Source organism: Rana temporaria, chromosome 2 (assembly GCF_905171775.1).
Source record: "Rana temporaria chromosome 2, aRanTem1.1, whole genome shotgun sequence".
Lineage (NCBI taxonomy): Eukaryota > Metazoa > Chordata > Amphibia > Anura > Ranidae > Rana > Rana temporaria.
Window position 1 is genome coordinate 346,298,012 of NC_053490.1, and position 23,285 is coordinate 346,321,296.

At 43.4% G+C, this 23,285-nt stretch overlaps 1 protein-coding gene across 1 annotated transcript in view; it reads right to left on the minus strand.

The window, feature by feature from the left end:
* MDM4 (MDM4 regulator of p53) overlaps positions 1 to 23,285 on the minus strand; it is a 284,489-nt gene that overhangs the window by 5,527 nt on the left and 255,677 nt on the right. The window contains exon 9 of the mRNA XM_040337591.1: positions 13,927 to 14,061. Within this exon, the coding sequence (XP_040193525.1) occupies positions 13,927 to 14,061 (135 nt within the window). The remainder of the gene's footprint in view (positions 1 to 13,926; positions 14,062 to 23,285) is intronic.

Genomic DNA, 23,285 nt, shown 5'->3' on the forward strand with positions numbered 1-23,285 from the left:
CGCCACGAATTGGAAATGACGCGAAGCCACCATAAAGCGTAGATATCTTTGATGTGGCTGATAAATTGGAACATGAAGGTAGGCATCCTTTATGTCTATGGACGCCATGAAGTCGTCCTTTTGGAGTGTGGCAGCTGCTGACCGCACGGATTCCATCCGAAATGAGCGGACCTTTAAGTATGCATTTACCATCTTTAGGTCCAAAATTGGCCTGACATCTCCATTGGGCTTTAGGATGATGAATAGGTTGGAGTAGAAACCCAGCCCCTGTTCCAGGACTGGTACCTCTACTATTACTTCCTGGGAAAGTAGATGATCTAGAGCCGACCTTAATGCGGCTCTTTTCTCCAGATCGTTTGGAATCCTCGACTCCTGGAAATGAGGAGGAGGAAACCTTAGGAACTCTAGCTTGTAGCCTGTGGCCACGGAAGACCGTACCCACTCGTCGGGAATGTTGGCTTCCCAAATCTCCGAAAAGAGTCGCAGCCTTCCCCCCACCTTCGTGGGTGGGGGCGCCCCTTCATGAGGTAGACTTGGGGGCTGGTTTTGCTGGCTTGCGAAACCACTGCCTCTTGCCCCTAACAGCCTGTCCTCGTGATCTGCTGTTGAAGCCGAAGTTTGTTCTTGCAGGAGGCCGTCGATACTGCTTGGCATTAGAGGGCCCCTGCCCAGGGGAGGACTGTCGTTTAAACGCAGGTCCCTGAACCCTCTTCTTAGTTGGCAAGAGAGTACTCTTGCCGCTTGAAATGGTCTGAATGTATTTATCTAAGTCCTCTCCGAAGAGCCGTCCTCCATGGAAGGGAAACCCTGCCAGGAGCTTCTTGCATGGGGGCTCAGCCTCCCAGCTTTTTAACCATAAGAGTCTTCTCATATGGATAAGGGATAATGATAAACGTGACGCTTGTTGGATAGAATCCTTGATTGCGTCTACCGTAAAACATATGGCCTTAGGGACATCCGAAAATTCTTCTGCCTGCTCGGCAGGAATAAGTTCAAGCATTTGCTTAAATTGATCCGATAAAGCTTGAGCGACTCCAATCGCAGCCACGGCTGGCTGTACTACTGCCCCTGCAGAAGTGAAGGAGTTCTTAAGTAGGGCTTCCAAGCGTCTATCAACTGGATCTTTGAAAACCTGTACGTTTTCTACAGGACATGTTAACGATTTGTTAACACATGAGATGGCTGCGTCTACTGCAGGAGAAGCCCATCTCTTGGAAAACTTTTCTTCCATAGGATATAAGACAGAAAATTTCTTAGGTGGAAAGAAAACCTTGTCTGGTTTGTTCCACTCTTGGAACAAGACTTCCTCCAATAGAGGATGGATCGGAAACACAGCACTGCTTTGAGGCGCCCTCAGTGAGCCCAAAGCTGAAACCGTGGATACCTGGAGATCTGGTACAGGTAGGTTGAATGCCTTATGGACCAAGTCCGTCAAGCCCTGAATCCACCAGCTCTCCCTCAGGGAGACTGCCCCAGACTCCTCTGTATCCGGATCTTCGATCCCTGAACCTACCTGGTCTCTGTCCAAGAGGTCCAATTCCCCAGAGGAAAGGACCTCCTCTTCCGAGTGTCCGCGCACGGGTGACGGAGATCTATTCCGCTTACTACCCCGCATGGCTGCGGCTATCATTTCTCCCATGCTTCTCCGCATCTCATTTAAAGAGGCGAGTAACACCTCCTCCGTGACCACCTTAGGGTTGGGTTGACTCGCGTCAGCTCTAGCCCCAGACCCCGATGGCCCAAAGGCTCCCTGTGGGGAAAGCAGCGGCATAGCTCTATCCGAGACCTCAGATTCTGCGGGGGAATCCCCACCCTTTGTACCCTCTGCTCTTGATGCCATGGTACAATACCGAGGTACACCTGCTACTTATTGGTACCTGGGACTTATAATAGTTAAATGCCCAAACACCTGTTTGGGGAATAAAAAATGTTTCCTCTACCCTAGATGACACCTTCTTTTTTTTTTTTTTTTTTTTTCAAAGAAAAACTTTTCTTTTTTTTTTTTTCTTTTTTTTCTTTTTTTTTCAATCTAGGCAAGAAAAAACATTCTATCCCCCTGAGTAGTATTGCCAAAGAAAAGACTATGAGATGGAAAAGAAAACCAGCCTATTCCTAGGCTAAACCACAATCTTCTGAAGACTGTAGTATTCTTTCTGGCCACTGTGTGTCCTCAGCGCCCCGTGCTTCACTCCAGTCCTTCCTCCCTTAAGCCAGAGAAATGAATGAGCTGTGGCATCTAAGGAAGGGCCGCCCCTTCCTTTAAACCACTGACCCGCCCTTCCCCCCCAGCTAAAACGGCGCCAAATGCGTCTATAACACGTGCACGCGCACCGCGCGCGCGCCCGCCGACGGGGGGGGGGGGGGGGGGTTGGGAGGAAGGGCCTCTCTGTTCCTGCAGCCGCAGGCCTGGAACACACGAGGAGGTCAGCGTTTTGCCTGCCTTGCAGGCATGAGGGAGAGGACTGGATAGAGCATCGCCTGGAGGCTTGCAGGTAAGCATAGCTCTCTGACACACACATACACTTGTACATAAAAGGCCCCACTCACAGCTTTTGCAACACTACCAGGGAGGTCACCTTTTTATGGGGAAATATAACATATAGAGCCATCCTATCTTCATGATATGTGACTGGTTTGCCAGATGCAATGCATAACCTTTAGGCATGTCCCCTGTGACCTCCCAGAAAAAACTTGCTAAGAGCCAAGCCCCGCAGGTTTTTTCCCCTTACTTACCTGCTCCATGCCGCAGGACTTTGCCAAGCAAGAGGTCCAATCTTCCCCCATCTCCGTGGGGATGTCTAGACCTTCAGGCCCTGGGAACCTTCTTCTTCCATGAAGGATCCACTGTCCTGGGCCCATACAGCACCCTGGCAAACAGAAAACATTAGGCGCCCCAAAGGTTTTCTAAGTTCTGGGCCCAGGGTCCAGCTCTCTTAAAAAGAAAGCATTATGGGCTATACCCCAAGGGTTTGGGGTCCGGTTACTGACCACTTTAGCGCGCAGGCTTTTTTGGACAGAACCGGTAGCTCACCTAATCCCAAGGATGCGGAGGCAAGCTAAACCATGACTAACACCTAAGACACTGGCGTAAAAACTGAGGTACTCCTCCTATGGGAGGGGGTTATATAGGGAGGGGCATTTCCTGTTTGAAGATTGCCAGTGTCTACACCTGAAGGTACTCCATATAACCCATATAGTAATGAATGCCGCTCTGTGTCCCGTGATGTAACGATAAAGAAAAAAATATTTTTTTGCTTATAGCGCAAAAAATAAAAGCCGCAAAAGGTGATCAAATACCACCAAATTCAAATTTGTTTGGGTACAGCGCAATTGTAAGTTAAAGCGACGCAGTGCCTTATCCCAAAAAAATGGCCAGAATATTAAGGGGGGCAAATCCTTCTGGGGCTGACGTGGTTAAACTAATTTTTCTTATGGCTGCTTGAGAACAGCTTCAGTCTATAATACGTGAAGCATTTTCACTCTATAAATGTCGTTACCTGTAAATTGTTGATTGCCGACACCTTTGCTTCACTTTTTATATAATATTCTGGGCTGCCCTGTATTTGTTGTCAAACAACAATTACTGATTTTTTTTGTGTGTTTTAAATGTTCATAAAATCAAACTGTTGAAATAAATGTCACATAAAAGTCCCCATTTGAAATATACTGATGTATTCAAGTGAAGAAAATAGGAGACATCAATCAGTTCTATGAAAGGAATTTTAGTTCAAGATGTAATATTTAAATTATATTTTAAACGTCAATATTTGGATGACTGAGTTTCAATGATTCTAGGCAGTTATAAGAAAATATTGTGAACCCTCACCATTTCTATATTTTGCCCAAAAATGTATGCGAGTTTGGTTTGAAATTCTATTTTCTAGGTTATAACAAGTGCAGTTCTAATAAACTCCTTCCTTCCTGCCACAATTTTCTACATCAAACATTTCTTTTGCATGATGCTCCACCATGAGGACATGATCGTCCATCTGCTTCCTTTTGATAGCTAGCAGCTGACACTACACTGCTTAAAAGCTTTCAAGCCCCACTAATGCTCAAACAAGTTATCTATAATATACAGGTATTATTCATTGACCACCAGTGTTGTAAGTAACGGCGTTTAAATAAACGCCGTTACGCAACGATTGGCCTGCGGGTAAATGGTAATCTACCTGATTACTTTTTACCCTCTTGGCAATGCCGTTCCCACTACATGGGCGGCGTTACCGAGATTACATTGAGCGCGCGGGTGGGGGCAGTCTGGGGAGACTCTGGGGTCGTCGTCTGACTAAGTGATGATGAATGATCACTGTCAGTCACTGTCAGGGCTGGCGGGATGGAGCTGGTCTGGCCAGTGTGGATTGTGATTGGGCGAGGAGGGTCACATGACTGCACTGTTCTTGTCTCTGATTCGATGCCGCAGGTTGTGTGGCGGACTCGTGAGTGACTCGTCGTCGTGGGTGGCGCATGCACGCGCCTGGAGTCTCCGGCCCGCGGCCGACTGCAGTGTCGCCGAGGGAGTCTGGCGCTCAACTCCGAGTCCTCCTCACTCAGAGTCCGACAACTCAGAGTCCTCCTCATCCTCACCTGCTGTGACTTCACCTGACTGGTCCGAGTCACTCAGTCACAATCCAGCCGCCGACATCTCCCGTCCCCTGCGGAGGCTCCGCTCCACCACCGTTCGCGGTCGGCGCCGCGGTCCGGGATACCTCCAGTCCTGACTGACTCCAGTCCTCCTGAGCTAGAGCGCAAGCAGACAGTCACAGTGAGTGATACACAACAGCACCGGGACCGACCGACTGTGGCCCCTGCGCAGCCAGAGCCAGGTGAGGAGCCGAGGATCGGATTGGGAGGGGGGGGGAGCGGCCTAGTCTAAGGCCTTAGGCCTGGTGTGGCGATTGGCGAAATATGAACTTTGTGCTGCACTGCTGCTGCTTACTGGCTGAGCTGACTCAGACTGCACTGCTGATATTGCTTGTAAGCTTAAAAGACTCCAATTATCTGTCTATATAACAGCCTGTTATATATTTATAGACAGATATTTGGAGTCTTTTAAGCTTTACAAGCAATATCAGCAGTCAGTCAGCTCAGCCAGTATAGCACAAAGTTCATATTTCGCCACACCAGGCCTAAGGCCTAGTAAGAAATATTATTCCAGAGGGAGTAAAGCTGAGTCTGACCGTGACCATACACTGTACAAATTTTGCTTAGTGGGTGGCCCAGCCCTGTAGGGGCATTTCCAATTCCACCTGACATTCTTTGATTGAGAAACCTAAGGAGCCTGACAGAAAATTGTTGGTCATGCAGAGGTTGCATCCGATGCAGCCCAACAGGGGGGATTCCTCCATCTGTGCTGTTTTTTTTTTCACCCTGCAGATATGTAGAATAATATAGTACAGTAATTTGCTGGGCATGTGGAGATACAGATAATTGCACTAATTAAAGGCGAGAGTTTCCTTAGTTTCTTATTAGTATAAGAAACTAAGGAAAATCTGACCTTTAATTAATGCAATTAATTGTCTGTATCTGTATAATTGTTTAAAAAGAAACAAAGGAAAATCTGGCCATTAGTGCAAATCTGTAACTGTATATTCAGCCTACTAGTGCACAATAAACAGAAGTTTTAATGTACTGAATAGTTAAGAGTTGGATATTGTTCTCCACCTCTTAATTATTCAGTACAGCAACAAAACTTCTGTTTATTGTGCACTAGTAGGCTTAATATACAGTTACAGAGATTTGCACTAATGGCCAGGTTTTTCCTTTGTTTATTTTACACAATTATACAGATAATTGCACTAATTAAAGGCCAGATTTTCCTTTGTTTCTTTTTACCCACGTTTACATTTGTGTGTCTTAATTTTGCACTTGAATTTTAGTTTAAATATAAAAAAAATTATATGTTTCTGTGCATATCATTCATATGATCTATGGCAGGCTGCAATCTATTGAATTGGGTTCAAATAAATACGAAATTTTCTAAAATACTGTATATAGTGTTTGTATTCTTCAATCAGTTAATATAAACATCTTTGATATTAAAGATGTTATAGAATGTAATTGCATTGTAGAATATTAAATAATAAAATTCTCAGTTACTTTACCAATGAAGTAACTGAGTCGCTAACTCAATTACCTTTTCAGACAAGTAATTTGTAACTGTAACTAATTACTTTTTTAAAAGGAAGATGAGCAACACTGTTGACCACTGCAGCCCTTAGAAAGCAGTGTATTCCCATTTAATATTCTAATTATCTATACACACACATTTAGTATGCATCACCTAGCAAAAAATCATCCAGCACATGCAGTGAGCACTCCATAGGGCTTGAAGGGTGGCTAAAGTAAAAATGATTTTATAGCACTGATATTTTGGAGGACATTGTTGCACATCAACCAAATAAACTTTTTAAAGTAGGCCACAACATTCTTCCTAAAATCTGATACTTCATGTAGACTACTATTAAATTTCCTCTGTCTCTCCAAGTTATGCACTCTATTTCAGTATCTGGGCCAACAAACCTGCCCACACAAAGTACTATATATTTCCTATGACTAAAAAGACGGCGGAATTTGTCTCTCAGACTCTAACATTTACCAAAAAGGCTACCTGTCACAGGTCATCCATTGGTGTTCACCCAAAAACTGGGTCCAAACGGAATACGACTACCATAGCTATTGGCAAATATGCATTTAGGAAAACCCTTCTGCAACAACAATTAAAGAAATGTCCTATACATAGCCCAAAAATTTACACTATTTATATAGTAAGAAGTAGGGCTGCAACCAACGATTATTTCATAAATCGATTATTGTTTTGATTAATCGGTTAATTACCTTTTAAAAAAAAGGGTGGTGTATAATTTTGTTAATATGTAAAGTTTAAAAAAAGGCAATTTATTCTTAAATATCTCTATGCAGTGGTAAATAAAAATAACCAACTATATGGTTAGGGAGCAAAATCTTTAATCCACTCTGAGAATAACAGACAGATTAGATATGCTGTATAGAATATTAGAGGGTGAATCTGGTAAATAGCATTATTAGAAATAATAGAAAACGTCTTGGTTAAAGGAACTTTCAGACCGTGTATGTGGTTTTCATTGAGAAATGACATTCATTTTAAAACTGAATGCTAAAAGCAAGTGAAAATTTCAAACATTCTTTCATTCAGCGTACAAAGATTTTTCGCATTAATATTCTCGTCTGAAAATTGATCAGTGTGGCCAGCATAAGGCTCAGTATAAACCTATGCAGTTTTCTTTTAAAAAACACAAATTGCTGCAAAAAATGCATTACATGCTTTTCTGCAGCTTCTCCGTTGAACTATATTGAACCAAAACAAAACACTGTTTTGCGTTGAAAAAAGTCCTTGCTCCTTTCCAAATACACAGCAGCTGAAAAAAGCATAGATGTGAACGTGTCCCATAGGAAACCATAGTAAATGAACTGTAGTGCATTTCTGCAAAAAACGCATTGGTGTGATCCATTCCTAAGACGTTTAGTAACAACTAAAAAGAGGCCTTTATAGTACAAAAAGAGCAAATATGCGCTACTGTAAGGGGTTGATTTTTTTACTGTGGAACAGTGAAAGTAATATTTACAGTAGCAATTTGCTCTTTTTGTACTATAGGGCTAATTTTAGTTTTTTTCTGTTTCAATGGTTTTTATTCGTTTTTCAAGTAAAGAATATATGCGCCAACAAAGAGAGTAGCGAACAATCCTCGTATGCTCTGCACATATTAAGTCGTAAAAAAAAAAGAAAAGAAAAGAAAACAAAAAAGGGAAAACAAGCAAAGGAAAAAAATATAAAAAAAGGGGGGGGGGGGGGAATACATACATTTTTTAAATAATCAAACATAACATAACAAAAGTAAAAGGTGAAATGATACTGGTTAACATAGGAGCAGACATCCAATCATAGAGGCAATACAACAATGCAACAAATGATTGCTATGCTAAATATAAAACCAATATGGACCCAACTTGTGGGATGGATCCTGAATTGCGGCCCCTCTACATAATATATCTAATGCTGAAGGCCAATCCGTGACCGATATTGAGATATTGAAGTTCCTCAGAACCTAGCAATGTTCAAAACCAAAAACTCTCCAACAGGCAACACATTTTACAGATAGTTAAGATAGCTGGGTCATTTCGTAGGATTCCGGTTCAGGCAATCTCACAACGAGAGGATCTGGGCAGCTCGAAATCATAACAAGTAAGGCCCTTTTCACACTACAAAATAAATCCGTTTTAATAATCCGTTTTAAAATCCGTCAGATAATGTTAAAAAACGGAAGTTATACGTCCTTTATAAAATATCATTAAAGTCTATGGGATTTTTTTATGTTCCGTAAAGATCCGTAATAGTCCGTTATAACATACGGACGTTAGTTATAACGGAATATGTGACGGGTCTTGCACTATTTTTTGTAAATTTTTTGTCCGTTGCAAGTAACGGATAAATTAACGTCCGTTATATTTTAACATTGAAGTCTATGGCACATGGACGTTAGTAAATGTCTCCGTAAATGTCCGTTATGTTAACGGACGTTAATTTTACTGAGCATGGATATTCAGGGGAACCCCGCCGTCAATTTAAAACAAAAATGACGTGCGGTTCCCGGTAAATATCCATAACCAGACCCTTCAGGTCTGGTATGGATATTCAGGGGAACCCTGCCGTCAATTTAAAACAAAAGTGACGTGCGGTTCCCGGTAAATATCCATAACCAGACCCTTCAGGTCTGGTATGGATATTCAGGGGAACCCCGCCGTCAATTTAAAACAAAAATGACGTGCGGTTCCCCCTAAATATCCATAACCAGACCCATTATCCGAGCACGTTGACCTGGCCGGCCGCAGAAAAGAGGGGGGGACAGAGTGCGGCCCCCCCTCTCTCCTGAACCGCACCAGGCCACATGCCCTCAACATGGGGAGGATGTCCCCATGTTGATGGGGACAAGGGTCTCATCCCCACAACCCTTGCCCGGTGGTTGTGGGGGTCTGCGGGCGGGAGGTTTATCAGAATCTGGAAGACCCCTTTAACAAAGGGGACCCCCAGATCCTGACCCCCCCCCTGTGTGAAATGGTAATGGGGTACACTGTACCTCTACCATTTCACGAAGGAAGTAAAAAGTATTGTAAAAAAAACACACTGACACAAAAGAATAAAGTCCTTTATTAAAAAAAAAAAAATACTCCAGCGCTGAAAAATCCACTCGTTCCCGGCTTCCTGCGTTGTCCTTTCCTCTTCTTGGTCTTCCCCAGTGACGTAGCAGAGGTACGTCTGAGGGGGCAGGGTCACGTGACGGGTGGCTCTGCCTCCTCTATATAAGAAATGTCACAGCTTCAGCCGCTCATTCGCTGGGCTGTGCCCAGCGGTGAGAGGAGGTCCGGGATGCTGCTGCGCCAGATGGATGGATCTTCACATCGCCGGAGCGGAGATCACCCGACGCTGGATCTTCTCATCGCGGGAGTTCGTCAACGTGTTCGGATAATGGGTCTGGTTATGGATATTTAGGGGGAACCGCACGTCATTTTTGTTTTAAATTGACGGCGGGGTTCCCCTGAATATCCATACCAGACCTGAAGGGTCTGGTTATGGATATTTACCGGGAACCGCACGTCACTTTTGTTTTAAATTGACGGCGGGGTTCCCCTGAATATCCATACCAGACCTGAAGGGTCTGGTTATGGATATTTACCGGGAACCGCACGTCATTTTTGTTTTAAATTGACGGCGGGGTTCCCCTGAATATCCATACGACTTCTGGAGCTGGACTTCAAGAAAGGGTGAAATGTTTTTTATTAACGGACGTTAGAAAGGAATGATATAACGGATGTATACGGATATATACGGATAAACATTATCCGTTTTCAATAAAGGAAGAATGGTAAAATATTTATCCGTATGTATCCGTTATTAAATCCGTTAATAAACGTCCGTTAATAGGTGTAATACGGATATTATAAAACGGACATACAATCCATAGTGTGAAAGAAGCCTAAGATACTTTCAGCATTTATTAAACCTAAATGTCCCCGATAGGGGAGCCCTTAGTCCCCAACACTACAGAAGAGGTCCAGGTTAACAAAAAAAAAGAAAAAAAAGGGGGGGGGGGGATTCAGAGAATCCACGAAGGCGAGGCACTAGAAATAGAAGAAAGAAGAAACAGGAGAAGAAAGAAGAGAGAAGGGTGTGTCCATCCGGGAATCTTTGATCAATCAACTGAAAAGGCATCTCTACATCACAGGGGCCTGTAAGTAAGTGAACCAGGGAGACCACGTTTTTTCGAAAAGGGGTTGTTTGTCATTTAAAACGCTCACTATTTTCTCATTTAACATGATCCAGTTTAATTTACGTTTTAGCAATGTTAAGTCTACAATGGGGCTTTTCCAAGCTGTCGCAATAGCTATCTTAGCAGCTAAAAAAATAAAAAAATATCAAAATCTGGGTATGTCTGGGGATATTGTTCACTGGTTTGTTTAGGAGGGCGACTGAGGCATCTTTAGTGATATTCACCATTGTGACCGAAAGAATAAGCGCGTGGACCCTGATCCAGAAACGACGCACCCTGGGGCATGTCCACCACACATGAAGTGTAATTTTATTTTTTTTAACCCGATTATGTTACTGGCCGATTAATCGATTAGGAAAATAGTAATCGATTAATTTCATAATCGATTAGTTGTTTCTGTCCTAGTAAGAAGTACTGTTCACCCTGGTTCAGACATTTTCTAAACAAGTTACAAGGTTCAAGAGCGTCTTTTGTGAGTCGCTCTTAAAGGATGTAATCCATTAACCCATTTATGCACAAAGGTTGAATTATTATTTTTTTTTTTTTAATTTGAACACAAAATTCATACGTTACCTAGAGCAATAGGATATAAATAACTCCCACATGGCTACCGTTTCAATTTTTGTTTTGTTTCAAGAGGCATTAGTGGATTAAGCCATAGCTTTACAATTTATAGTCACTGCCAACAGAGCGTGGAGAGTTGTTATAGTTAATGCACACTAAAGCCAACCATACATGGATTGAAATTCGGCAGGTTCAGCAGGGACCCTCTGAATTTTGATCCAGCTATGGGTACCCTGGTTATAGACAAGTCAACCTATTACGCAGCCTACACTCTGCTTAGAGATGACAAGGAGAGGAAGAGCTCTTGACTAACATAACTGACACAGGGACAGTGGGGACAGAGGTGAGAGTCAAACATTTGCAAGCAGATTGTTCCATCAATCTCACACAGACTGACACAAAGTCAGAAGTGGCTACAGAATGCCTGGTAGATGCAGTATATTTTTAAGCATAGACAGCAGTTATAGAAGCTGCTGAGCAGGACAATGCAAAAAAAAAAATAGTATCCATATTACAGGCATCTGTCCCCTCTAAGGATACCGGTGAGCAGCCCTCAAAATCTACACTCGCCTGCTCGCGAGTAAATTTTGAGGGCTGGCGAGTGTGGGCTGCCTGGGAGCAGGGGGGGGGGCTGCCGTCATACAGCCCCTCCCCCTTGTCCATGCACTTTGAAAGACAGATCACCCATCCCAGGATTGGATGGGTGATCTGTCTATCAAAGTTTCCCAGACAAGGGGGGAGGGGTTGTATACGACGGCTCGTGGCGGGAACACAACTATTGAATTGAAAGCCGTTATGTTCCCCACGCTTTGAACAACCAGGCGGCGGCTCCGGCAGGCTGCAATGGGGACGCTGGCTGCAATATGGGGACATGTGGCTGCATTGGTAGACATGGGCAGGCTGCATTTTTGGGCACGGATAAAGTTGTTGTTAATATTTATTTTTATAACATAATTCTGCATAAAGCATTCAAGTGTCATTTCATGAGATAATTTATGAGGGCGTGTCTAGGGGTGGGACATGGTAGGGGTTGGGCGAGGCAACTGGTGGCAAGTACGCCTTGAGGCCTGGCTAGTAGCTCAGGTCTTGAAATTTGGAGCCCTGCCGGTGAGCATGTAGTGGGGTCACCCTTGGCAGCAGGACTGTCCTCCAAGTATCTTAACAGACATGTTGCACAAAATAATGGTAAGCAACTAAACAAAATATAAGGCTCTTCAAATTCACAAATCTAGGCAAGTAGGTGCTGGAGAATCCTAGGGAGGTAGTCAAGTCACTGAAGCTTAGTGCTTAAATGGCACATACCAGGATGTTACTATATCCATAGACTTACTTACACGGAGGGACATTAAAGTAATTCTAAAGTTTTTTTTTATAATAACACTTACCTGCTCTGTGTAATGGTTTTGCACAGAGCAGCCCCGATCCTCCTCTTCTCAGCTCCCTCGCCAGCGCTTCTGCCCCACCTCCTCACCAAGTGCCCACCATAGCAAACTGCTTGCAATGGGGGCACTTGTGTGGGCTCAGTCTAAAGCAGCCTCTGTGTCCATAAGATAGACAAAACATGGCTCAGCATGAAAAAAAAAATGCTAAATATTAGGGCTGTGCAAATTAACTTTTAATTAATCGATTAATCTTTAATTCTTTTGATCGATCAAAATTCTTTTGATTGGTACTCACCTCTCCGCCGGCTTCTGGGCCTTCAGGGAGTTCCATCGGAGATCCAGTAACGTCACGGACACTGTGTCCATCTGAAGGGCTCCTTTGCTGTGCCTTCATATCTGCATGCCGGCGGGACCTTACTATCTGCCACACGCAAGGACTGTTACACTTCCTCTATCAACCTGGGATTCTACAACCATCCACTGGGAGTTGTGATAGTTCCCTTCATGGGACATCTACATGCCGACGGACTGATGTTAACCTCTCCTCATCTGGATTCAGCAGTGGTATCATTGTACACATTTTTATACCAGTATCATACTTAGCTACATGTTTTTATGAATGCTTTTGGTACCGTTTGGTATTACTCGCACCATTTTTACAGTTTATGTAGCTACATCGATTTTTATCTCCAGTGCAATATTTATTTGGTTACCTACTTGAAGACTATAAAAGTTTTAATGCTATTCCCATCGAGCGCTGCCTTTGTGTGTTTTTTGTATCCTGCTATCCATTTTTCCAGTGGTTGGTAGCTGCACTGGAAATCAGCCTGCAAGGAGATCAGCTAAAAGTAGTTGGATCTGTATGTCCATTATAATTAATCGAAATTAGTCGATTAATCGATAAAAAAAAAAAACGATTAATCGAACAGAAAAATTTTGATCAGTAACAGCCCTACAAAATATATCTCAGATTTTGCTCAGAAGAGCAAAGGAAAAGGCATCCAACCTCCTGGAACACTAGAAAAAACTAAGGGTAAGGTTATACGTTTTCAATGTTTTTTCGTCAGTTCGTCAGTGTTATAGTTACTAAACCCAATAATATGAAAAGAGTCCCCCCTCCACAGCTTATAAATCATCTTTTTACATTAAAATACTGCCACTATATACCTTTTTAGCTGATCTGTATAACTGCACAATTTGTCCAGTGCTAAGTTTTCATGTAGGAGATTTCCACTACAGCCTGTATACACGCCCACATGTGTGATGTCAATATCATGTGACCTGAACCGTTCAACTGAAACAGGAAATGTTCTCTCCAGCAATAGAGACTAAACTGAGCATGTGCAGGACGGCTACCCTCACTGTATTATATGGCCATGCCAAGATACAGTGCAGGAGGGAAAAATCTGTCCATATAGTGTCAAAAAGCCTTTCCACACAATGCAGAGGATTAACCCCTTAAGTTCCACAGTGAGTAGAACAGGCATGATATTCTGCATATAGACAGATTTTACTGTTGTGGGTTTAGTAACACTTTATTCTCCTAATGGCAGCGTAACAAATCCATATGTCCAGAAATTACTACATTCCTGTTTAAATCAATGGAAAAAAAACTAAAACAAAAAACAAATATTGTTTACTGAATTCATATATGGCATTTGGAGGAAAGTACTCACTTTTTTACTCTCATCTTCACTATCTTGGGAGTCTATATGTTCCATTTTCACCTCTACATTAATCTGATCTGACCGATTTTCATTTAAGAACCACAAATCATCTGTTGTGTCCGAAACAAGGGCTGTATCTATATCCTGCAACATAAGAGGGTTCTTGTTAGGCTAAAAAAGGCATATGCTTAATAGAGCAGTCTAGAACAAAATAAGATGTTTTGCAAAATGTTGAGATATGCATTACTCATAGTAGACATCCTCACTCTAAGCTGTATTAGGCAGACTTTTTGTGCAATACTACCTTGGGGGGGGGGGGGGATGCTAGTGAGGTTTATAGAGCACTGGTTTCCTTAATACATCAGAAGTAATCAGTTCGGTTGGGGGAAATACGAACATGTCGTCGGCCAGTCTATTTGCTTGAATTCTTCCAACTTGGGAGTTAACAAACAAGAATGTGTGGATGTGTAAAAGGTGTCCTTATATGGGAACAAGAAAAGGATATGTTGCACCAAGTGAGTTTGATATGACTAAATAATAAGTATGCCTTTTAGAAATGTACAAAAAGTCTAGCTATCCTCTGGGTTATATAACTGGATATGGCAGGTATTTAAGTATCTATAGGCAAGAGACTTTTTTCTTTTCAAGTTTTGGAAAGAGGTGGTGGTGGGTTAGGCGACAGTCACGTTTTTAATGCTTTAAGTGTCCCTACTGAGGAGGTTTACCCCTCTACATGTACTGATGACCACCGTCACAGAAAAAGAAAGTTAAAGTGGATGTAAACCAACGCTCATCCTTTCTAAAATACTGCCATAGTGCTGATCTATAAGGATATAGATGCCTCCTGCATGTATCCTTACCTGTCAAATGTCTCCCCTCTGTCTGTTACGAGACCCGAAAAACTGCAGATTCTGTGGGTGGGTCTGTTGTCTGGTGCTCGGTGGGTGGAGTCGTGATGTCAGTAGACTCCCCGCCCACCTCTACACTCCTCGTCAACATGCTTTTCTCCTAGGTATTCCTTACACTAAATTCTGCTATGATCACCAACATCCAGTCAAAATCCAGAAAAGTAACCACATGACTTCAGAAAAGGAGTGGGGGTGGGAATTAAAAAATAATGTCCGTCTCCAGGCTAGTGCATGATATATGTAAATAACCTGATGTTGCAACTGATCAGGTGACCTCAGACACACACACTTGAATACAACAATCAGATCACTCGAGGTTTTTATTTGCCAAGTACTGTATTTCCTGGCGTATAAGACTACCTTTTACACTTAAAAAAACTGGCCAAAAATTAGGGGTCGTCTTATATGCCGGGTCAGCTGTTCAGATGCCTGCTGGATGTGTGGCAATACTGTATGTAGCTTCGGCTACATACAGTATATACCGCTTAGCCAATCCCGGTGAGCGATGTATTCAAATGAATACAGAGCCTGCTCGGATTGGAGTAACAACCTCTGCCAAACTCGAGCAGGCTACATATAGGAGCCTGCTCGGATTGGCTTTGAGAGTCAGAGAGGCGTGGGCTGATGATGTTACAGCCTCTGCCAATCCAAGCAGGCTTTGTATTCATTAATAAAATACATTGATCGCTGTAAATTGGCTCCAGAAGGAAGAAATATAAAGCATTGGAAGGGGGGGTCGTCTTATACGGTGAGTACAGGCAAACAATCTTTAAAAAAATGTAAAATTAGGGGGTCGTCTTATACGCCCGGTCCCCTTATACACCGGCAAATATGGTACACATACAAAGAAGATAACAGAGTATACAAGGTACAAACATATTTGAAAACATACCTAAAATGTAGGGAGAAAAAAATCCCCTGTTCCTCCATCTACACATACAGTATTTCAGAAACAATTCTAACGTGGATAATTATGAAAGTGTAAATAGCATTTTTCTCCCGTATTGAAACTATAAAACTTCGCACTCCAGTCCTAGGTGTACAGTACAGTATATCAACTTATATTATGGAAAATAGACACAGAGCACTGAAAAGAAAAAAAAACAGGTCAAGGAATATAGACCAAAAAAAACAAAAAAGGAACAAGAACAAACCATAGAGGTGAGCACCTCCTAAACCAGTGTGTCGTGTGCCGCCGTATCCACAACCCCCATAGTACTCCCCCTCATCAATTCACATTGAGCAACGTACAATTCAACCAAAGATAAGTTCCCCTTAAGCATCCCCAGGAGTAGTGTCCTTGCAGTCCACCCATCTACCCCATACTTTGACATTTTTTCGTACTACCTCTTGCCTCATAAGTCATTTTATACAGCGTGACATTTGCATTAACCAGGCCCTTCCAAGCAGATAGAGTAAGATAATCCCTCTTCACCCAGTTTAGGATAATCAATTTCCTGACATAGTAAAAGAGCAGCCTCAAGAATGTTCGCATATTATTACTTATCACTTCATCCTCTATAATACCTAGGAGGCCCAAAAGTGGACTACAAAGGTTCGGGAGATCAAAAGTAGGGTTGTCCCGATACCACTTTTTTAGGACCGAGTACAAGTACCGATACTTTTTTTCAAGTAGTCGCCGATACCGAATACCGATACTTTTTTTTAATGTCATGTGACCGTTTTCAAACCACAATACAGACCAAAGATATTTTCTTTAGAATTATGAAGAACTGGTACATCATGGTGTGGGGCTGTTTTTTAGCATACGGTACTGGAAAACTACATATCATTGAAGGAGTGATCACTGTCAGTGCAGCTCATCGGTGCCAGTGCCCAAAAGTGCAGCTAGCCAGTGCCACCTATCAGTGCAGATCAGTGCCCATTAGTGCATCAGTGCAGGGAGGCAGCTTATTAGTGCATCTCATCAGTGCCAATCAATGCCAGTGCCACCTATCAATGTCCTCCATTTATGAGTGCCATTCAATCAATGCCAGTGCCACCTATCAGTGCCATCCAATGGTGCCATCCAATTTGTGTTCGATGTCACAAAAAAAAAAAAAAGTATTCTATTTTGGTATCGGGAGTATTTGCGCGAGTACGAGTACTAGCGCAAATACTCGGTATCGGTCCCGATACCGATACTGGTATCGGTATCTGGACAACCCTAATCAAAAGTATCCGCGATAAACTGGGTTACCTGCGACCACAATGGACGTATCCTGTTACACTCCCACACCATGTGAATAAAAGTACATTACGCTACCAGGCACTTATGACAAAACAGGGTCATCTATTCTGCCCATCCTATATAATCTGTGTGGTGTGTAATACATTTGGTGCACGTACCTCAGTTGTATTAGTTTGTCCCTAGCGGAAATTACTGTAGGTTGACAAGACATCAAAACCCCCTCCCACTGAGTTTCAGTCAATTCAGGAATCGCAGCAGTCCACTTGAGTCTCAATTTCTCCTCCCTTGGCTGCTTCCTTCCCATGAGTACAGCATAATAAACAGAAATTCGTTTGGTGTGTTCAGGTTCTATAATCAATACTTCCAACTTAGTGTTTTCCAAAACAACAGGCCCCGCACCAAATTAAGCATGAGCAGCGTGCTTCAGCCTGGTGTAATGGAATAACCATGAGTCAGGAACACCCATCTCTCTCTTTAATTGCGCAAATATTTTGAGTTCCCCCTTATCAAATAGTTGGTGCAGATAGACAAGACCAAATTTGGTCCATCTATGACCATCATCCAGCAGGAGAAAATTTGTTAGCCTGGGATTAAACCATAGTGGGGCGTTAGGTGATAAGTGTAAGGGACCATCCTGCACATGTTTCATACAAATCTCAAGCACTCGTCTAGCCGATTTGAGCACAGCCATTCCACCCACCGTGAGAACCTCCCCCCTATAGAAAAAGTTCAGCAGCGTCTCGTAAGAAGTCACCACAGCCGCCTCCACCGTAGTAGCGGCATTGTTCAGCTGCGGGAACATTCGCCAGTGAGCCTGGACCAGCTGTGACGCTAAGAAGTGCAAACGGAGGTCGGGAATCGCCAGACCCCCCCTCCCTACCGGCAGCTGCAAGACGGTCAGCGCCACCCAGACCGCCCCACAAGAAAGAGGTCAGCAGGGAGTCAATGTATCTGAACGTCTTCCTAGGAGTATATAAGGGGCGTTAGAGAGAACATACAAAAATTTCAGGAGAAAATTTTTTTTTTTTTGTAAAATCTTTATTTGTGAACAGCATAGCAGTACATCACAACATGTTGTCAGAAGTATCTTGCATTAAATAATAAGCCATCCATGTATTTATTTTTTCAACATAACATAAAAAACAAGGTAGACTTTGAAAACAAGGATGCATATAAACACATTGGGACCTAGTACTCAAAATAGTATCACAGAGGCCCAAGGGCCAGGTAGCGAGCTAAAAGTGGAGATCTCCCCAACACACAAAACACAAAAATTGGAACTTAAAGCATGGGGGCGACACATCTCAAGCTTCATATCAAGTAATAAAATGGGTACTCGCTAAAGGAGGGGCAAGGAACGGAGGCCAAACCAGCCAATCTACTGGACAACAGTTGAAACAGTTTACATTGTGCAAAATAAAAGGTAAGCCAGCCGAGTGCGCGTGAGGGAAGGGGGGCCTCCATAGACCTCCATCTTACCTCCCCACCCGCAGCAACTCCAACCGACCCCCACAGTGGTCGACGTACACGTCCCGGGGTGGCAAAACAAGTGCCCAACCCCAAAAGGGGCCAGGCTGCAGCGGGCCATCAAATCCATTCAACCAGCCAGGGCCCCCAGTGCTCACCACTCTCCCGGCACCTCAGCTACCAGGTCTCTCAAAGTCAGTAGGTCACAAGGAGAAAAGCAGATAAGAATAAGGCAAAGGAGACAAGAGAGAGAGGGAGAAAGAGAGAAAAAGAGGAAGAGAAGAAGTAGAGAGGAATTAGAGTCAGAAGAAACATACCTGAGGTCAGACGTCCAGCTCCTCCCCCGCACCGCTTGCCGCCACCCACCTCGTATTCTTAGCAGCTGAGAAAAGGAAAAAATGGGGGTGAGGGCTGTCTCAGCCCCCCTTCTCCCCCGGCCACCCAAGAAGGTCAAAACAGCTAAACTGGGGGTACCGCAGCAAGCTATAGGGCCCGAGGTCATTGCTTAAGAGAGGGGTCTGCCAATTCTAACAATGCCACATCCAGACTAGAAGAGATATGTCCCGGGTCCGAAAAGTACGCCGTCCAGGCCGACCAGGTGCTAGAACAACGCTCCCGAGTATTCCTGCAGGTGGCGATCCAGTCCTCTGCCTACCGTATCTCACCAACCTTGCGGATCCATTCCTCCCTGCTGGGAACCTGCGGGCGCTTCCAATATACCGAAAGTAGCCGTTTCGCTGCGTTCAAAAGGTGGGGCAGTAGACTGTGTCTATACTGGCTCACCGGCAGGGGAGGAATGTGCAACACGAAGAGGGTCGGGGAGAGAGGGACGTCCAGGTCCAGAATTGCCTTGATCTGGGACTGGACAATCCCACCAGATGTGCAGGAGTGTACCCCTGTGGCCGCATCCCCTCCAGCACCGGTCTGACATGGAAGGGTAAATCCTAGCTAAGTCTACAGGCACCCGGTACCAACGCGACAGCAATTTATAATTTGTTTCCTGGGTCTCGGAATCAATTGAGCTAGATCGGTTAAACTGATACAGTTGCGTCAGCTGGCTAGGGGTAAAAGTCGTTTCCAAGTCCCTTTCCCAGGCCAGAAAAAAACATTTAAAATAAATTGGCTCTACCCAACAAGAGGGAGATCCTTCCATTTCTGCCCCCTGTCTCTGAAGTCCCTAATCACAGGCCAAAAGTCAACTCAGAAAACATATCTATTGGCAATTCTATAAGTATTCCCAAATATTTAAAGCGAGTCTTCACCTTTAGAGGGCACTGAGTGGGCAGAGTCAGATTTGGCTGTGGATCCTGAGGAAACAATGTCGACTTAGACCAATTGATTCTAAATCCGGAGAAATCTCCAAACTCTTGTATCAGGGTAAATGCAGTAGACAAGGAGATGTCTGGATCTCCCAAGTACAGCAGCATATCATCCGCGTATAATGATACACGTTCCTCCATATCCAACAGCCCCTTGATGTCAGCCTGACCTCTAAGCCTAACCGCAAGAGGTTCTATGGCCAATGCAAATAAAAGTGGAGACAGGGGACAGCCCTGCCTCGTCCTCCTACCAATCTTAAATGGATTCGAGATAAGTCCATTGACCCTAATACTAGCCCTAGGTTCACTGTAAAGTAGCCTAACCCAGTTTACAAATCGCAGCCCGAAACCTAATTTCAAAAGTAGAGCAAAGAGATAATTCCTCACTAGATACATTTAACCTAAATCAGATCACTTGTCTGTATATTCTGCTTTCTGTTCTGTGTTTTCACTAAAATATACATGCATTTCCTCATCACACTGAACTGTGAATCACACCCCATGATGAGAAACATCCAGTCAAAACACAGTAAATGCAGCCAATCCTGGGAGAGCTAGAAGGGAGAGGAGGGGAGAGGGATGTGAATTGTGAACTTTTTACACAGGATGTGCCTCTGTCTCAGGCTAGTGAATGAGATATGTAAATAACCTGTCACTCACAGCCAGGGGGCGGAACGGACTAAGGTTTTTCTCTGTAAGTCAGTTTTATTTCACTGAACAATAAAAAAGAGGATTGCTCAGTGCTGGATTAACTCTGTGTGGCAAGACTGGGCACAGATGATAGGAAATCGTATACCCTACATTGTGACATATATATATATATATATTTAAAAAAAAAAAAAAAAATCGGCTTTACATCCACTTTAAGGAAAACCCAAAATGTTACAGTTATAACAAGAATAAGAGGTAAGGGGAAATCTTCCAATGGCAATACCTGTTCTGGGAAGAATTATTATTACTTTGAAAGATGACCTCTAAACTACCTATTCTGTCTCTGGGGCACAGTCGCTCAAAAACAATGGATGTTGTGATCAGTCATGGATATACACTCACCAGCCACTTTATTAGTTACACCTTGCTAGTACCGGGTTGGACCCCATTTTGCCTTCAGAACTGCCTTAATTCTTTTGTGGCATAGATTTAACAAAGTGTTGGAAACATTCCTCAATGATTTTGGTCCAAAATTGAAATGATCGCATCATGCGGTTGCTGCAGATTTGTCGGCTACACATCCATGATGTGAATCTCCTCTTCCACCACATCCCAAAGGTGCTCTATTGGATTGAGATCTGGTGACTGTGGAGACCATTGAAGTACAGTGAACTCATTGTCATGTTCAGGAAACCAGCTTGAGATTATTTGAGCTTTGTGACATGGTGCATTATTCTGATGGAAGTAGCAATCAGAAATGGTATTCTGCATACCTTGGTTGTAAAAAGTGGTTATCTGAATCACAGTTGCCTTGCTATCATCTCAAACCAGTCTGCCCATTCTCTTCTGACCTGACATAAACAAGGCATTTTTATCCATCCTTTTCAGACCATTCTCTGTAAGCCTTATGCCGCGTACACACGATCATTTTTCGGCTTTTAAAAAACAAAGTTTTTTAAAAATGTCATTTAAAATTACCGTGTGTGGGCTTCACAGCATTTTTCGGGTTCTGAAAAACGTAAAAAAAAAAAAAAAAAAATTCGAACATGCTCTATTTTTTAACAACGTTTTAACCACTTAAGGACCGCCTCCTGCACATATATGTCAGCAGAATGGCACGGCTGGGCACATGTACATACAGGTACAAAGCTCCGGGACCGCGGGACCCGATCGCCGCTATGGTCCCGCGATCGGTCCCCGGAGCTGAAGAACAGGGAGAGCCGCGTGTAAACACGGCTTCCCCGTTCTTCACTGTGGCGGCTGCATCGATCGTGTCATCCCTTTTATAGGGGGACACAATCGATGACGTCACTCCTACAGCCACACCCCCCTACAGTTGTAAACACACATTAGGTGAAACATAACTCCTTCAGTGCCCCCTGTGGTTAACTCCCAAACTGCAACTGTCATCTCCACACTAAACAATGCATTTTAAATGGACAATGGTCCCAAAAATGTGTCAAAATTGTTCGAAGTGTCCGCCATAATGTTGCAGTCACGAAAAAAAAAATCGCTGATCGCCGCCATTAGTAGTAAAAAATAAAAATAATTAATAGAAATGCAATAAAACTATCCCCTTTTTTGTAAACGCTATACATTTGGCACAAACCAACCGATAAACGCTTATTGCGTTTTTTTTTTACCAAAAATATGTAGAAGAATACGTATCGGCCTAAACTGAGGAAATTGTTTTTTTATATATACAGGTGGTTCTCAAAAAATTAGCATATTGTGATAAAGTTCATTATTTTCTGTAATGTACTGATAAACATTAGACTTTCATATATTTTAGATTCATTACACACAACTGAAGTAGTTCAAGCCTTTTTATTGTTTTAATATTGATGATTTTGGCATACAGCTCATGAAAACCCAAAATTCCTATCTCAAAAAATTAGCATATTTCATGCGACCAATAAAAGAAAAGTGTTTTTAATAAAAAAAAAAAAAAGTCAACCTTCAAATAATTATGTTCAGTTATGCACTCAATACTTGGTCGGGAATCGTTTTGCAGAAATGACTGCTTCAATGCGGCGTGGCATGTTGGCAATCAGCCTGTGGCACTGCTGAGGTGTTATGGAGGCCCGGGATGCTTCGGTAGCGGCCTTAAGCTCATCCAGAGTGTTGGGTCTTGCGTCTCTCAACTTTCTCTTCCCAATATCCCACAGATTCTCTATGGGGTTCAGGTCAGGAGAGTTGGCAGGCCAATTGAGCACAGTAATACCATGGTCAGTAAACCATTTACCAGTGGTTTTGGCACTGAGCAGGTGCCAGGTCGGGCTGAAAAATGAAATCTTCATCTCCATAAAGCTTTTCAGCAGATGGAAGCATCTCCTGATAGCTAGCTGCATTCACCCTGCCCTTGATAAAACACAGTGGACCAACACCAGCAGCTGACATGGCACCCCAGACCATCACTGACTGTGGGTACTTGACACTGGACTTCAGGCATTTTGGCATTTCCCTCTCCCCAGTCTTCCTCCAGACTCTGGCACCTTGATTACCGAATGACATGCAAAATTTGCTTTCATCCGAAAAAAGGACTTTGGACCACTGAGCAACAGTCCAGTTTCTGTAGCCCAGGTCAGGCGCTTCTGCCGCTGTTTCTGGTTCAAAAGTGGCTTGACCTGGGGAATGCGGCACCTGTAGCCCATTTCCTGCACACGCCTGTACACGGTGGCTCTGGATGTTTCTACTCCAGACTCAGTCCACTGCTTCCGCAGGTCCCCCAAGGTCTGGAATCGGTCCTTCTCCACAATCTTCCTCAGGGTCCGGTCACCTCTTCTCGTTGTGCAGCGTTTTCTGCCACACTTTTTCCTTCCCACAGACTTC